General features: G+C 49.1%; 1 protein-coding gene across 1 annotated transcript in view; it reads right to left on the minus strand.

The window, feature by feature from the left end:
- Positions 1-358: 358 nt before the first annotated feature.
- PSAT1 (phosphoserine aminotransferase 1) overlaps positions 359-17,850 on the minus strand; it is a 28,839-nt gene continuing 11,347 nt past the window's right edge. The window contains exons 6-9 of the mRNA XM_059411811.1: positions 17,481-17,650; positions 10,070-10,198; positions 2,701-2,838; positions 359-1,537 (exon numbers count right to left, since the gene is read on the minus strand). Of these exons, the coding sequence (XP_059267794.1) occupies positions 1,432-1,537; positions 2,701-2,838; positions 10,070-10,198; positions 17,481-17,650 (543 nt within the window). The 3' untranslated portion in view covers positions 359-1,431. The remainder of the gene's footprint in view (positions 1,538-2,700; positions 2,839-10,069; positions 10,199-17,480; positions 17,651-17,850) is intronic.

A 17,850-nucleotide genomic window follows, 5' to 3' on the forward strand; every position in this document is an offset into this window, starting at 1 on the left:
CAGAACAATCTGTTTAAAAGCAGGTAAGGTGGGGTGCCTGGCTAGCTCAGTCAGTAGAGCACATGATTCTTTTTTTTTTTTTTTAAGATTTTATTTATTTATTTGACAGAGAGAGATCACAAGTAGGCAGAGAGGCAGGCAGAGAGAGAGAGGAGGAAGCAGGCTCCCTGCTGAGCAGAGAGCCCGATGTGGGACTTGATCCCAGGACCCTGAGATCATGACCTGAGCCGAAGGCAGCGGCTTAACCCACTAAGCCACCCAGGCGCCCGAGCACACGATTCTTGATCTCTCCAGGTTGTAAGTTCAAGCCCCACACTGGGTGTAGAGGTTTCTTAACATACACACATACATTAATAAATAGCAGGTAAGGAAATTTATTGACAAACGTTTAGATGCTTTAGGACTTCCATGTCTTCCACACAGTCAAGAGAAATACTGACAATGGACAAACAACAGGGAACTCACAGCATCACTGGCCCAACACTATAAAAAACTGTCAAGTGAACCAACGAGAAGGGAGCTTAACAGAGAATTTTAATTTAACAGCTTAACCGAAAAAAAAAAAGAACATAGCAACCAAGCAACCTTCTCTTCTATCCACTAAAAGGAACATAAAAGGAAATCAGAGAACTTCTAAACCCTGTGAAGCAGGTATTTTGGAGAGAGAAGAGAGAGAGAAGGGACACACCGTTGCAAGCGTTAACCCGTAATACGTGAGGTTAAGGATTCTAACAAATTTTCTTTAGTCTCTATGTGCATCCCCAAGAACCGTATTATTAGAAACAGACTGCACAGAGATATAAACTATTTGGTATTAAAAACAGACTTTGCCATGTGAACATACAGTATGTCACTTTTATCTCTTTAACGAGAGTAACAGGATAAAGAAAGATCCCCCAGCTTGCCCTTGAGCCTGGAACCCCTAAACATCACCACACAGGCAGTGTGGACCCGAATTACCAGGTGCAGAACCCAGGAGACGCCACCATGTCATTTTGTAAAGGATCAAGACTCAGCACCTGTTGAATCCCGGTCCTCACCCAGCCTCCGTGCCCTGCCTGAGTGTCTCCAGAAATCAGTAACTTCAATTTGCATCATTAAGGCCACAGGCAGATTTGAATATTGAGATCTAACTAGAAAAAGTAGCAGCAAAGACAAAGTTAGCCAGAATTCGCTAGAAAAGCTAAAGGGAGATTTTTTTTTTTTAAATGCTTCCAGTTCACGTGAGAATTAAGGTGAAGGCCGTTAAACCCACCAGCTTTGCAGAGCTGTGGATGTTCTGCTGTCATTCTTTAAAAAAAAACTGAGATCTGTAATAAGCACGTTCACTCGAGAAAAATACCATGTTTGCTAGGTTTCTGTCCTCATTCCCAAGTTACTTTAGATTTTATACACTGTTCAAGGGCAGAGTATATACTGGTCAAGATGTGTTCATAGTTGATGCATCTCCAGAAAGTTCTTCATGAAGGCCGCCAGCTTTTGAACATCCTCAATCGTGACAGCATTATACAGAGAGGCCCGGATGCCTCCCACAGACCTAGAGCGACCAAAGATGCAGCCAGTGAGAACAAAAGCATGTAACTGAGCATCGAGACGACGGCCTTTCCAGTCACCCACTCCTAAGAGAGACACAGCACCTGAGGCCATCATATCCAACCTGTCACCTGAAAGCCCCCAGGTGGCCAGCACATCACAAGAAAATTCTCATCACAAGAAAATTCTCCCTAATGTAGCAACAGACCATCATGCCCACATGTAACCTGGATTAACTCAGTCAGGTATCTGATGGGCCTGCTCCGAGGAAGGCGGGAGAATGCAACCACTGGGGGCCAGTGTCTCGCCTCCCCTGTGGTAAGGACACACACTTTTCATAGAGCATGCAGGATTAACTATTTGATGTTCAGCCAGAGCAACAGGGATCTGTTCTCTCCAGTCAAGGGATGGAAGCCTTAGGGCCGTAAAAGCCATTTCAGAGATTTGTCCAAGGGAATTATGACAAAAGCCTGCAGAGGTGGCCCCACTGCACGCTCAGCCAGGGAATCATGCTAAGGGTTTCGCAGGCAAAAGAAGGGCGCCTGCCTGGCTCAGCTGGTGGAGCATGTGACTCCCGGTCTCAGGGTTGTAAGTTCAAGCCCCCTGTTGGGTGTGGAGATCACTTAAAAATAAAATCCAAGGGGTACCTGGGTGGCTCCATTGTTAGAGAAACCAGCTCTTGATTTCAGCTCAAGTTATGATCTCAGGTTCATGAGATCAAGCCCCATGTTGGGCTCTGTGCTCGGCATGGAGCCGGCTTAAGAGTCTCTCTCTCCCTCTCCTTCTCTTACCCCCATTCTCACTCACGAATTCTCTCTCTCAAATAAATAAATAATAAGATATTTTTTAAAAAGGATTATCCTGTGACAACTGGTCTTTCCAACAGTTACAACAGCAGCTACTCCCAGCTTGGAGACTCCTAGATGGGTAGATAGGTTTTGTTCTACATTTGAAAAACTATGGGGCACCTGGGTGGCTCAGTCGCTTAAGCATCCAACCCCTGATTCCTGCTCAGATCATAATCTCAGGGTCAGAGATCAAGCCCCACTCCCACTTATGTGGGTGCTCTATCTCTCAAAAACAAAAAAAAAAAAAAAAAAGGAAAAGGAAAAAAACCCACTAAACCAATTCTTTGGTGAGTTTTTGGATTGATGTGTACTCACTCACCTATGTCCTTTCAAGGAGATCATATTGAGTTCAAGAGCTTTATCGAGAAATCTTTTTTCTAAAGCATCGTCTCCTTTGGCATTGCCAATGCGGAATGGAATATTCATCTTGCTTCTATACTTGGGCTCCACTGGACATCTGAAAAACATGATTATTCCAGCTACTTTTCTGAAATGTGCAACAGCCACTAACAAATCAACAGAAACACTGCTTTAAACATTTTGTCAATACAAACAGAAGTTAAAAAAAAAAATCTGCCCCAGGACATGGATAATTTTTAGGGAGAACTCTCTTGCATATGGAACAGTGAGTTAGCATTCTCTTGTATGACTTGTACTTAATTTCCATGAGCCTCAGTTCCCTCACCTGAATAATGGAAATAATACCTTCATTTCAGACCAGCTGTGAGAGCTCAGAGGCACAACATATAGGAACCTTTCATGGCAACCACATGGAGATGTGAGTGACCCTCTCTCTATAAGGCTAGCGAAAAAAATACATATATATGCTGGTCCTAACAGTGGCTGAGGGACTCAGCCATTAACAGCTTTCAAAGCCCTTGTCACACTGCACTGCCCCAAGCTGTGTGACCCTAAGCAACTTACTGAACCTCTCTGTTGTGTCTCACTTTCCTCATGTATTCTGGGGAGATTAATGGAACCTACCTACTAAGGTTGATGTAAGATTTAAGTGAGCCAGTATTTATAGGGGGGGTTTGTGGCTTCTAAGTGGCCACAAATTCGCTACAGCCCTCCAGGCAAGAAGTGGGGTCTAGTTCTTCACATTTTTTTTTTTTAAGATTGATTGATTGATTGGTTGGTTGATTAGAGAAAGTGAGCATGAGCAGGGAGGGGGGCAAAGGGAGAAAGAGAAGCAGACTCGCTGCTGATCCCAGGACCCTGAGATCATGACCTGAGCCAAAAGCAGCCACTTAACTGACTAAGAAACCCAGGCACCCCTCTCCACACCTTTTGAATCCGGCTGGCCTTGTGACTTGCTTTAACCAAGAAACTGCACCATCAAGGTTGCTATGCAACCTCCAAGCCCAAGCCTCAAGGGGAATACAGCCTCTATATCTGCCCTCTTAAAACATGGCTGCCACGTGGGCAAGCCTGAGCTAGACTGCTGGTAACAGGAGACCAGCAACAGCCAGCACCAACTCCCAGACATGTCTGTGAGGTCACTGTCGATGGCCGGCTGCAGGTGAATCACTGTGGACTCTAAATACATACTCCAGGTGAGAACAGCCGAAGAACCACCCAGCGAAGTCCAGCCCAGTCTGCTGACCCAAAGTCAAAAGCAAAAAAATTATTACTAAGTTGTTGCTTTAACAAAAACTGGCTTAGGGCGCCTGGGTGGCTCAGTGGGTTAAGCCGCTGCCTTCGGCTCAGGTCATGATCTCAGGGTCCTGGGATCGAGTCCCGCATCGGGCTCTCTGCTCAGCAGGGAGCCTGCTTCCCTCTCTCTCTCTGCCTGCCTCTCCATCTACTTGTGATTTCTCTCTGTCAAATAAATGAATAAAATCTTAAAAAAAAAAAAAAAAAAAAAAAAACTGGCTTGTGTGTTCTGTGATGCAAAAACAGTGTCTGAGGGGGTGTCTGGGTGGCTAAGTCAGTTAAGCGTCTGCTTTCAGTTCAGGTCATGATCTTGGGGTCCTGGGATCGAGCCCTGCTTCAGGCTCCCTGCCTAGTGGGGGAGTCTGCTTCTTCCTCTCCCTCTGCTGCTCCCCCTGCTTGTGCTCTCTCTGTCAAATAAATAATTAAAATGTTTAAAAAAATTTTTTTAAATAAAAATAAAACAGTGTCTAGAACATAGTAAAACAAGCTAAGTATCCGTTAAATTCAACAAATTCATCTTTTTGGTCCCAGCATTTTGCAGAAGGCTTCTCCAAACTCTCAAAAAATGAAAGATGTGTGAGTTTTTATCTAGGAGAGGTTAGTATTTTGACTTCAGTTTCTGATTTGAAAAATCAGCAGCCAAAATTATGGTCCATTGACAGTCAAAGGAGACAAAGGGAGGAGCGGGCATCCACTCCAGAATAAAAGTAGGAGGAGAACATGTAATCACCCCTTCTCCATTTTTAAGCTCACCCTGTTTTATTTTCACACTTGTACAGGATGTGATTCATTAAAATTAAACAGCAAATAAAAGCAGTGTGAGGAAGCCCCCCGTGAAAAGTCATGCTCTCCCCTAAGGGCACATACATAATTCCTGCTAAAGTTAATAGGAGTCAAGTGCGCACCTACAGGGAAAAGAGACGCCAAGCAGGGAAAACAAGTTTCTGGAATGGTCTTTGAGCCTGAATTCTGCGCACCACCCTTCCACGAGGTGGTAGGTTTCGTGGCTGACATTTAAATTAAAAATTCTGGCTACCCTCCTGATATCCTGCTGCCTCCGGCTCCCCGAAGGAAGGTCTAATTATAGAAGTGCCAGGCAAAGAGCACGTCTAATTTAAGGGGGAAAAAAATTAAAAGGAGGAAGACTTATTTACAGTCCAGCACCCTAAATGGACCCATCCTAACACGAAAGTGGATGGTATCACGGGAGCCACGAGTCCGCACACAACAAATGATTTACATGGTGCCTGAGACAGTCTCTGGGAGAAGGATCAGGAAGGGGAACAAGGATTCTAGGGGTTCACTGCTCCCGACCTAGTGAGATGGCTGTGTAGGGAGTTAACATGCCACGTCGGAGGTCAAGTAGCACACAGCCGAGCAAGGAATTCTGCCCAAGAGAAAGCTGAAATGTTTCAGAGCGACATGGCAAGGTTAGGATGGGGTAAGCCGGAAGGAAGGCCATTCTGGCAAAACTGCATCTACAAAGCCCTGGGGGACCCCCAGCAAGAACTCCGGGAACTGCAGGGTTGGGCTTCCTGGCCAGGGGCTGGGCCCGGACGGGGGGGGGGGGGGGGGGGGAAGCCTGCAGATACACTGAGGGGAACTAGACTGGGTCCTTGAGCCATGAGGAGCAATCAGGTTGCAACAACATGAAATGTGAATTTTAGAAAAGGAACACTAGCACACAGAGGAGAGAATGGAGTGTGGAACACCAAAAAGTGGAGAGACCTGCTTGAAAGCTCTTACAAAGACGTGTCCTGGTCAGGGAGCACCTGGGTGGCTCAGTGGGTTAAGCCTCTGCCTTCAGCTTAGGTCATGATCTCAGGGTCCTGGGATCGAGTCCCATATCCAGCTCCTTGTTCAGCAGGGAGCCTGCTTGCTTCTCCCTCTGCCTGCCACTCCCCCTGCTTATACTGTTTCTCTGTCTCCGGCAAGTAAAGAAATAAAATCTTAAAAAAAAAAAAAAAAAAAAAAAGGGACCCTGGAAGCAGCCCCCCGTGTCACCCCTCCTGTGCATATCCTGGCTTGTTCCCATTTCCCAGCTGCCCCTTCACCTGTCTGTGCCTCCGGAAAAAAGCCTTCAGTGTCTGCTTCACAGGGCTGTGCTGACAAAGGGTTAGTATCTGTAAAGACTAGGGCTCTGCCTGCTTCCCTTTATGTTAGGGTTATCGCTAGACCCGTCACACACTCCTCTCTTTCCCAGGGTCTGGTCCCCACATGAAGGTAGCGAGAAAGGTGACCTCGGGTCTGGATATGGACACTATCACTTGGACATCTTTTGAATATCAGAAGCCAGCATTCTGAGTGCTTTCCATTGTAACCCAAAATAATATTAGGAACTAACTCTTAAGGAATGTTCCTTAGATGCCAAGTACTGCTTCTAGCGCTTTATGCAAATTAACCCACAAGGGAGCCCATGTTCTTAAGCCCTGTTGTATATTCTTTATTCACATGGATTTTCACTTAAGTCCTCAAGGCAGTCATAAGGAGTATGCCCATTGTATCCGAGTCTGGAGCAGTTAGGAGCAGTTAGGTCGTTGGCTCAAGGTCACATGCTAATAAATGGCAAAGAGGGGGTTCTCTACCCAGAATGCTACACTGTCCACGTGGGCTTAAGTCAGGGTCGACCAGCACCACGAGGGTGGTTAGGCCATATGAGGAAGAGAGGGACTTCGACGGCTGTTTCATCCAGTCTCGGCATCTCTACGAGGCTCACAGCCCCCAGGAAACTGCCCAGAACTCGGTTCAGTCTCGTATTTCTAGATTACTTGGTATTTCTCTTTAAAACTGTTCACCTCCAGAGCGCCTGGGTGGCTCAGTCGTTAAGGGTCTGCCTTCGGCGCAGGTCATGACTCCAGGGTCCTGGCATCCAGCTGGACATCAGTATCCTTGCTCATCGGGGAGGCTGCTTCTCCCTCTCCCTCTCCCTCCCAGATACACTGAGGGGAACTAGTGCTGTGCTTGTGCTCTCCCTCTCTCTCTCAAATAAATAAAATCTTTAAAAAAAAAACTGTTCACCTCCCTTTTGGCACTGTATTTCTATAGTTCGAAAGAGAAGTGGAGCATTTCCTGAAAATCCAATGATCCCAGAAACAGCTATCAAGCACTCCACAGGGAACGTGGAGCAGGGAGCAAGCAAAGGCCTGCGGACTCCAGTAACCGTGTCCCGCGTGAGCTCAGGCATCAGGCTGACATTTTCTGGGCCGGCAGCCCAGGGCGGATGTTAGTTCCCAGAAAGAGGTTTACTCTGAAGAAGATGAAAATTCTGGGTCAAGGCAGTACATAAGAAAATGAGAAGTTTGGGGGCGGTGGGAGGGAAGGTGACCTGATTGCCCAGGAGACAACCCACCCGCCGTGCTGGCCACAGCAGGCTACCTTCTGAGAAATGCCGGATTGGGTGCTTGGAGTTTAAAGCTTGGGGGAAAGGAAACCCAGGGATTCCCAGGCTTCCTCCTATGTTCTGTTTTGTTTCTAATTCCTGGATTTTTCCAGAGGCATCATTATTTCTTTCTGTCTCCCCATTTTGTTCCTACACATCTCCTGAGAAATAAATGGAATCAAAAGCTACTAGAAAATTTGGCCTCCACAATAACCAAGTGCTTTTCCTCACGTTCAGGTTTCTGAGCACTTTTAGGGAGTCAGGAGAGATGCCTATTCTTCTGGGCATCCCGGAGCCTAGAACAGTTAGCCGAGAGTAGGTGCTCAGGAACATGGGCTGGATGGTCAGACGGTGGATGGATGAACAGACGGATGGGTGTGTGAGTGGATGACGGATGGGTGGACGCATGGGTGCACAGGGGTGTGGGTGGCTGCCGGAGAGATGGGCGATGTCCTGGGTGGCTGGATAGATCACAGATAGAAACGTGGATGGTGGGTAGACAGGTAGAAAGGTGAACAGAGGACTGAACAGGTGGACGAAACATGTCTTCAAGCCTTTCCCTACCTTCCTTCTAAGTCAGCATGATCATCACCTCCAGAAAACCCACTCTTTGCTCCCCAAGCACAATATTCTTTCTTCCCTCAGTACCTTTGCAGGGATCATTCCCGCCTTCCAAAAAATCCATAACAGTAGTTTTGCCCTCCTCTGACTAACTCTAGTAAAACTCATTAAAAACAAACAAACAAACAAAAACCTAAAAAACCAACAACAAGCCTATACCCCCTACAGGCTAAGTCGTCCTCTTACTGCTCCAAGCTTCTAACTACTATTTAGCCCTTGGCTGGGAACTTCTTAGACCACCTGCCAAGCCCCCAGTCTGCACTTGGCTGTGGCACAGACCCAGAGCAGGCAGAAAGCACAGTGTGCACCCCTTCCCCCCACCGGGAAAGGAGCCTAGAGGCTAAGGCATGCAGCCAAACTCAACTCCCCTAGGGCCTATGGCTGGAGGGTCACTGCACGACAAGAACTCAGGGGAACAGGCAACAAGCATTTTAAGGGCAGAGGTAGCAGAAACATGCTGCTTTATCCTATCTGCTCCGAAAATAACCCGCCAACCCCCACCCTTGGGTGGTCACAGGGACATATTAGAAGTCAGGGTTAAAGTACCATTTTATCCATCCCGTGTGGCACATGAATTCTCAAAGAAGAGTGTACACTCTCCTGTTACTATTGGTCAGTTACTATCATTGACCCCAAAAGAGTAGTGGTCCTTGAGGAGGAGGTCCCAGGCTTGGAAAATGAGTATGCGTTTACATATATGCGTGCAAATGTGTACAAACACCTATGTGTAGCATGCGCACGCGCACGCGCACACACACACACACACACACACAGCATAAAGCCTCATACATCTGACACTTTGAAGGCAGGGCAACGTTAATGAAAAGAGCCATCTATCAAGCTCCCCGTGTGCCAGGCAATGTACTGGTGTACTGGGTGCGTCACACCCAGCATTTTGGTGAGAGGTCTCTATTAGGGGACTGGACAACCCCCAGAACTTGTGGATGTGACCTATTTGGAAAAAGGGTCTTTGCAGATGTCATTAAGTTACAGGCCTCTAGTTGTGATCAATCATCCTGGATATCTGGGGAGGCCCTAAATCCAACAACCAGAAATGAAGACACCCAACAAAGGTGAAGCCAGAGACCAGGCTGACAACACCAACAAGCCAAGAGCTACCTGGAGCCACTGGAAACTGGAAGAGAACAAGAAGGGATTCCTCCCTAGAGCCTCTGGAGGGAGCAGGGTCTTGCCAATGCCCTGCCCTTCTGGCCTCCAGAGGAGTGTGAACAGGTTTCTGTTGTTTTAAGCCACCAAGTTCCTGCGTCTTTGTTCCAGCAGTCCTACGAGGCTAATGCAAGACCCATACACTCTCGTCCAGCGGTCAACGCACATTCATGATTCATCTGGTCACAACAATGTTTAACTAGAACTCTCCTCATACCATAGCCAATACCATTCACACATGGCAGGCCTGGGATGGTGACATCCGTCCTAGAAGGGAAGCAGTGAACTTTCCTAAAAAAGGTAAGTGACCTGGGATGCCTAGGCGGCTCAGTTGCTTGAGTGTCCAATTCTTGATTTCAGCTCCGGTTATGATCCCAGGGTTGTGGGATCGAGCCCCGGGTAGGGCTCTGAGCTCAAAGTGGAGTCTGCTTTAGATTCTCTCTCTCTCTCAAACAAATAAAACTTAAAAAAAAAGTGAAGTGACCCAGCTGAGGGGCCCAGGAATGGGTATTTATACAAGGTTCTCCAGCAGAGTCCCTGAGTAATGCTGAGAGCTTTTAGCAAGTACACGTGTTTTTTCCCAGGAGCCCTACAGAGGAAGCAGACAGTGGGAGAAGGGGTCTACGCTGGGAAGAAGGTGAGATCTTTGGTGTGAGAAACATCAACACCCCTGGGGTTCCCCAGGTGGGGATGCACAAGGGAAGAGCTCACCTGCCCCGTAATCCTGGGGCCCTGGACTTCCCAGATCACCGCACTTCTAAGAGCTCAAGTAAAGGGACGATGTCCACTCCTCAAAGGCACACGACATATACACATTTTAAAATGCACAAGAGGCCAACTGTGAGATGAAAGCGCATCAACTTACACATAGAATCCTTGAGAATTATCAATAATATCATAAATCATCTGCGATTTGATGGCGCTGAGCTTCTCCATGGCTGCGGCCCCGCCATTGTTCTTAATCCACTCCAGGACCAAGCCCATGACGTAGATGCTGAAATAAAGATTAAAAATCCATCTAGCTCTGCTTTGCACAAGACATTCAGAAAAAATGTTTTAATTATAGACTCCTCTCGAGCTCACACCAATCCCTACCTGTCCAGCCCCAGCCCTGATGCAAATCCTCCTCTCTCGTTGCACCAGGTGTCCTCAGGACCCTGGCTCCCCATCCCCACCCAGTTAACCCCTTCACTTCCTACACTCATAGAGCCCTCTGCCCATCCATCCCATAGTTTGTACCATTCACTCACTTACTTTCTATTTCTCTGTGTCCATGACTTGGACTCCGTGGCTGTGGGAGACCTGAAGCAGCGTTCAGCTTTTCTACCCCTGAGCCCTCCCATGAGGCCCTCTACTTGGCGGGAGGCAGTGTGGCAAGACACTAGGAGCCCAGGCTCAGAGTCAGTCCTGACTCTAGTTCCACGGCTGCTGCCACTAACTAAGAAGACCACTCAGGGTTATTCACCTTGGGAATCCCAACCTTGGCTTTCCCACCTGGAAAGAGGGAGGCCTACCTCCCTATGGGGGACACCTGGCATTTTAGCTGCCCTGATCCTCCTAACCCCATCCCCACCCAACAGGCAGAGCCAGCTGGGTCCCTTGTCCCCTGGTCTCACAGCAGGGCTGGGGACCTAATTGGGACAATTAGAGCCCTCCCTGGGACTCTCTGATTGGGAGTGAGCACAGAGACGCAGACCTGTGTGTTGGTGACATTGTGAGTCTCTGAAGGAGACTCATCTGAGAAAATGAAGTCAATATTCCAGCAGAAAGAAGCAATGATCAGAAACAGAGAGCAGATGGGAAAAGGGGCGGGGCGGAATCTGGGTCTCTGGTTCCAGGAGCCACGGCCCCTTGGCTGCTCGTGAAACTTGGGAGGGTTCCTTTCTGAGCCAGAATGTCAACTCTGCCAGCCGTAAGACCTCGGGGCCCGAGAGGACTAGAGAAGAGAGACTAGGAGATGGGTTGGGGAAAGTGCTTAGCGCAGGGTCCAGCACCTGGTAGCTAGGTCACACAAGTGTAGATAGTGCCATCTTCATTACGAAGCCCCCAAAACTTAAACCAAACACACACAGTGTTGAAGCGCGGTGAGTGGTTTCCCAATGGTCTTCTGAAAGCTCGTCTCTTAAAAAGGTACCAAGGGCTCTTCCGAGTGCACCTGCCTGAAAGTCTGTAGGGACAGGAACACAGGTGTCCAAGGGAAGAGACTCCATCCTCTTGAGCTGGGAATATGAAGACCAGCTCTCAGCTAGGCACTCTCCAGAGGTGGGACAAAGCCAGTCCCCTCATGGGAATCTGTGCAAACTGAGTTGCCAGGAGTCAATGCCCAGCGACGATCCAGGATGCTAACCCCTGGACAAGAGCTACCTTGTTTATTAACACCACGGGGCTCTTTCCACCATGACAAGTTGAAGCAGGAGATCACTGGATCTGGAAAACACTCTAACAGCCAGAAGCTGGTGTCAGGGGAAGTCTGAGGCTCTGGCCAGTTCATTCACTGTCTCAACCTGGTAGGTAGAGGATTCTGGTGTTTCCACACCCAGAAGTTAAGCGGAAGTCAATGCCAGGCTGCTCGGTAAGCAATGGGCACCCAAAGCCATGTAAAAGGCTTTCTGGAGGGTGACTGGGGGGCTCAGTGGGTTAAGCCGCTGCCTTCAGCTCAGGCCATGATCTCAGGGTCCTGGGATCGAGTCCCGCATAGGGCTCTCTGCTCTGCAGGGAGCCTGCTTCCTCCTCTCCCTCTCTCTGCCTGCCTGTCTGCCTACTTGTGATCTCTGTCTGTCAAATAAATAAATAAAATCTTTAAAAAAAAAAAGAAAAAAAAAGGCGTTCCGGAGGCTTCCCTGCTTGAGGAATGAGAAACAGTAGCTAGTGGCAGAAAAGGAAGGAAGGAAGCAGAGAAGAGTCCCTGAGTAATTTGGGGCCACAGCTGTAGCTCTCTGGATCGAGACTGAGAATCAGAGAGACAACGAGAAAGAAAGAGGCCAGAGTATTTCCTAACATCTGTTATGGGGCCAGGCGCCCTGCTAGCTGTTCTCCCTTTCGCTCATCACAATAATCCTGAGGTCAGAGCTACCAACAGCCCATTTTACAGATGAGGAAACTGAGCTTTGGGGAGCTTAATTTGGCCAAGATCACCCATTAAGTGGCCGATAAAGCCAACATTACAACCGGGTTGCTCTGACTCCAAAGCCCAAGCTCCTTCCACAGTAACCAAGGCATCTGGTTCAGGAAGGGCTCCAGGACCCCCACCATGACCTCCCCTGCTCGTGGGGCAGCCTGGCTGGCACCAAACCTCCCAGAAACAGCTGCCAAGTGCAGGGGCTACAAGAGCTTCATGGCACAGGCGTGTGCATGTGTGTTCCAGACAGGATGCTGCCCGCCCACCGCTCTGTTCAGGAAGATGCTCTGGAATTCCCATCTAACCCCAAACTGCTCACTCCCCGACAAACCCTGCCCCGTGATCCAAGCAGAGCCATGTGTGCCAGTTCACTACTCTTCAGAGGCCACATTGTGCTTCTACCCATAGCCCTGTGACCCTGAATTCCCCTACTGCTTTCTCACTACTCAAGTTCAAGGCTGCAGCAAGGCCCAGGGCAGGCCCCCAAACCCAGCCAGTCCTCAGCCCCCCAACACACCTCCCTCTCTGTGGCTGTTGAGCTCAGACTCAAGCTCACACGCCCTGCTGATTTTTTTTTTAAGACTTTAATTTATTTGACAGACAGAGATCACAGGTAGGCAGAGAGGCAGGCAGAGAGAGAGGAGGAAGCAGGCTCCCCGCGGGGCTTGATCCCAGGACTCTGGGATCATGACCTGAGCCGAAGGCAGAGGCTTTAACCCACTGAGCCACCTAGGCTCTCTGTTCTGCAGGCGCCCCCGCCCTGCTGATCTTGGGGATCTGAGCAGCCAATGAGCAGAAAGCACCCCCTACCCCCACCCCTGCCCCCTCCCTGCTTCACTGGATGGCTGCCCGGAGCCCCCGCCCCGGGCCTCCTTTGAGGCCTCAGCCTGAGGCTGACCCCTCAGAAAGAAGCAGGTTCTCCCTGAGGCTTCTCATTCATGATTAACTCAGATTGCTACCCCCACACAATCCAAACTCTTCAAAACCCAGGGGACATTGATGCTTACGCAGCTGTGCAACTTCACCTCAATTCTCCCCACACATCAGTGGAACATGCCTGATTTCTCCCTTTACTTCTAAAACGCCACCGGCTTCACACAGCAGCAAGTTCACCATCTAAAGCCACCTATTGATAAGTAACTCAATAAACCACAGGAGATCCACAGAATACCATACAGCACCTCAAAGGGGAAGAAAGAAAAAAGGCAGACATGTAAGCTGTATTAGAGTATAAGAGTATACTGCACATGGCATATTGCTGGGGAGAAAAAAAGGAATCCACAGAACAGTCCATATGGTAAATTTCCACTTGCAGAATACATGGCTCTGGGTACTTGCAGAGGCCCAGACACACAGCAGTTAACAGCGGCTACCCCAGCAGTTTCTGCTCGCTCCAGACACCTTTGTTAAGAACACGTTAATTTTTTAAAGTAATACAATGTACTCTGTGTGCTGAGGCTTTCAGAAGCAGAGCACAGGGGTGCCCGGGGGGTGCTCAGTCGGTTAAGCATCGGACTCATGGTCATGATCTTGGGGTTATGAGATTGAGCCCCCGTGGGGCTCCATGCTCAGCGGGGAGTCTGCTTCCCCTCTCCAGCTGCCCCTCCCGCACTCACACACACTCCCACAAGTGTGCACACTCTCTCTCTCTCAAATAAATAAATCTTAAAAAAAGAAAAGAAAAAGAAAGAAAGAAAGAATGAATGAAAGAAAAGAAAGAAAGAAAGAAAGAGAAAGGAAAGGAAAGAGAAAAGCATACCAGGAAGTCCTTGGGAAAAACTCTTCCTAGCTCTTTGTTCTGAAGAATCTAACTGCAGAGGCATATCTGCCTCTGGGGTTCATGGTGAGTGAGGTTAAGGCCCTGAGGCAGCCCCACGATCCTACTCTACTGAGAAACGTGGGCTTGAGAGATGATGGGGTTATTTTGTTTCTTCGTGGTTACTTTACTTACTTCCTACTAGAGCAAAAACAAATAAATACTCACAGGTTCAGTTAGTTGTGGTATATAACTGTTTTGTGGGGACAGAAGGGAAGCTTAGGCATCTTATTGCCTGTTCATTCATGGGCTCCAGTGTGATCTACTAAAGGGGGAAAACAGAATGACCACGTGTTCCTTTCTTCCACCCCAATTCACTGCTCAGGGCTACGGCCCATTACGTAAAGGCCCTGAAGGCCCGTTAACCCAGCCCAGTTCGCACAAAATGCCCAGAGCCTGTGGTCATTCAGCTCTGGTTTTAAAAGAAAATGCATAAGTAAATCAAGGCTTCTTTTCAAATATGGGGCCTTTTCAAGGGCTTCTGTGTCACACAAAGTTCGGAAGCCTTTGGGCTGCCTTACCAGCTCACCCTCAAGAACTCGGGGAGAGAATGTGGCACGAATCTTCCCCTCTCTACCTTGGAGCTTATTCTCACTGGACAAGCTGTAATTTTCTAATCTTGAGTGTTTAAGTACCATGAGTGAATCTGAAGTTTTTCGTATCATAGATTTAAGGTAATTGCTCAATTGTACACACTTTTATTTTTCTTTCAGGGTTAAAGAAAGCAAAGCGACACCCAGTGGGGGTCTTGGTCAGCAAGCGTTTAACCCAGACTCTTTCATCTGCTCCATTTCCACCATTCTAATCAATATTTAACAATCCTGCCCTGGGGTGGTCTCAGTGAACACTACTCTGGTCTGCCTTTGTTTCTGGCTCAGCAACCCCCCTAGGGCAGGAAAGCTCTGGGGAGGCAGTGCCCGCCCTCCCCCTCCCCCCCCTACCACCCACCACACCACCCTCCCCCAGGCGACCAGGTGACCAGCTGACCTGACTGGTCCGGGCCTGGGGCTGACCTGGGGCTGATGCCTGCGAGGGGCTGGGAGGGCACTGTCCCTCCATGAGAGCCACTGGAAGGAGCCCTTTCTCTCTGCGTGTCTAGGTCTGACTCCAGAACTTGTTATCTCTTATCATTGTCATATTTATTAGACAGACTGACCTGCTTTCTCACTGACTTTTCACCGCTGACTTTTGACTCTAAGATTAACAAACAACATTTTAACATATTCATTGCCGCGTTCAGAATTTGCTTCCCAGCAAGCAACTCGTAGTTACCACAGAAGGTAGCAGAGGGTGTGCCCTCCCCCAGCTCCTCCGGGCGTTCCTCCAATCTGAACTTGCCAGCTCTCAAGACACATTTCAAGGACAACATTCTCCTCGCCTCCTCCTGGAGCCCATGGTGGCCCCTGCCTTGCCCTGAAAGCCTCGCCTAACTACGAGCCAGGCCCTGGCCCCAGGGTGGGGACAAACACCCCCGTCACTGTGCAACTTGGCATCTAAGCCACTTCCCCAGGGTCCCTGCTCCCGTGCCATCACAGCTCAGCACAACCAGTTCCCGTGTCCAAGCTGGCCAGTGATCCCTGGTTGTTTCACTGGCTGGAACCCCCAGAGACAGGACAGATGGGGTCGTGATTCAGCCCCACTGCCCCACCCCCCCCTTTTTTAAGGTTTTACTTATTTGACAGACAGAGATCACAAGTAGGCAGAGAGGCAGGCAGAGAGAGGAGGAAGTAGGCTCCCCGCTGAGATGCGGGGTTTGATCCCAGGACCCTGGGATCATGACCTAAGCCGAAGGAAGAGGCTTTAACCCTCTGAGCCACCCAAGTGCCGCTGCCCCACCCTTAATAGGCATTTCAGAGACCCTTTCAACCATGTTGAAACAGAGTGGGGTTTACAGCTGACCGAGAGAGTAAGCACCAGAACACCCCATTCCCTGAGGAAAGCAGGAGACACAAATGAGCTGCTGTGCATCCCTGTCCGCTGTGCAGAAATCCAGCAGAAAGTTCCATCAGAAATCTAACTTTGAAAAAAACAACACCTTTCTTTGCTATAGCCAAGTAGTTGGGAGATTTTTCTAGAGGCAGCCCCGTGGGGGAGAGCTCTGACAAAATCCCAACCTGGATGGAACCACGGCCTGACCCAGCCTGAGTCCACACTTCCACCCACCACAGAAAAATCCATGAGTGGAAGAGCTAGATTCTAACAGTGACCTAGTCTCCTAACATGGGATCCTTCAGACACAAATAAATGCACTCTGGTAACTGCACTTGTGGCGAGCATGAAGGTACAAGGTATACAGGCCCCGGATCTGGAGCCAGACTACCTGGGTTCAAATCCCAGCTCTGCCGTGTCCTCCAAGTATGGCCTCTGCTTCTTTGCTTGCAAAATGGATGCTACTTCCTAGGGTGCTTGGGAGGATGAAAAGGGTCACACACATAAAGTGTCGGCATTCTACACCATTATCTGCCCTGTGGCTCTCCCCTCCCCTGCCAAGCCTCTGGGAACTAACACCGAGACAAACAGCAATAATAGTAATACAGCAGCTAGCTTGCATAATCACCAGTGCCAACCATGAAGTGCTTTTCATATATGTTCTCTCCTCACAGCAACCCAGTTGGCAGGGTACTGTTATTACTCCTGGAGGAACTGGCTGCACAGAGAGGTTAAGTGACTTGCCCAAGGTCACACAGCCAGTGAGCACTACAATCCCCCAGGCAACTGTTAAATCCTAGGTGTCACAAGATTTTCACAAAATATCCAAGGCCAGCTGTTCAAAGATCATGGGGGGCATAGAGGGGGCTTGCTCTTCCTGAATGTGTTTCAACACCATTTTCTCACTTGGCTAATGGGAAGCCAAGCTTACAGGGCACCTGCAGACTGGGTGAAAAACCAGAATGGTGTTTTTTCCAAGCCAGTATGTTTGCTGCCACGGCGGCCAGCTTCGGGCAGGCCCAGCAGGGCAAGAAAAGAAAGCGGGGGAGGCCTGGCCTTTCAAAGTCCTTTTCCAAAGCTTCACCGGTTGTTTGAGATACAAGCCTGCCACTTCATCTACAGAGAGCGTCTGGGTTAATGGTGAACCACTAACGCTATGGAGATCAAACAAAACACCACCCCCAAAAAGAAAGGGCAAGAAAAACTGATCTGACAGTGCACAGAAGGTTAACAGAGAGAGAGAGGCGAGCTAGGCAGAGAAGCCTGATAGGATGTCTGAACTACGAGGTCACTGGTTCATGAAAACACTCTCTACCTTAAAAGCTATCTGTCTCCGCTTTGATGGGAAACAGTGAGACCCCTTCCATCAGTCCCCTGCCCCCTGCCGCCCCCCAACCCCCCACCAGAGTTCACCTGAAGCACGGGGGCGTGTTGTACAAGGAGCTGTTTGCAGCCTGTACTTTGTATTCCAGGATCGAGGGGCACTCTCGGAGCGCGAACCCCAGCAGGTCCTCGCGGATGATCACTACGGTGACCCCAGCAGAGCCCACGTTCTTCTGTGCACCGGCAAAAATCACGCCGAACTGAGCAAGAGAAGACATGCTATTGTAGATACACACGGCCATTTTTCACACATGTAGCCCCATTTCCTGGTCTCTGTCCAAAGCACAAGGAACCAATTTTATTCCAGTTCTGCTCAAAGTGCATTCCGTTCTCTACTGGCATCTCCATCTGGGACAGCACATCTGTCCTCCCCAGGTCTGGGGCCTGCAGGTTAAGTATG

The sequence above is a fragment of the Mustela nigripes genome, chromosome 9 (genome assembly GCF_022355385.1).
Source record: "Mustela nigripes isolate SB6536 chromosome 9, MUSNIG.SB6536, whole genome shotgun sequence".
Taxonomy (NCBI): domain Eukaryota; kingdom Metazoa; phylum Chordata; class Mammalia; order Carnivora; family Mustelidae; genus Mustela; species Mustela nigripes.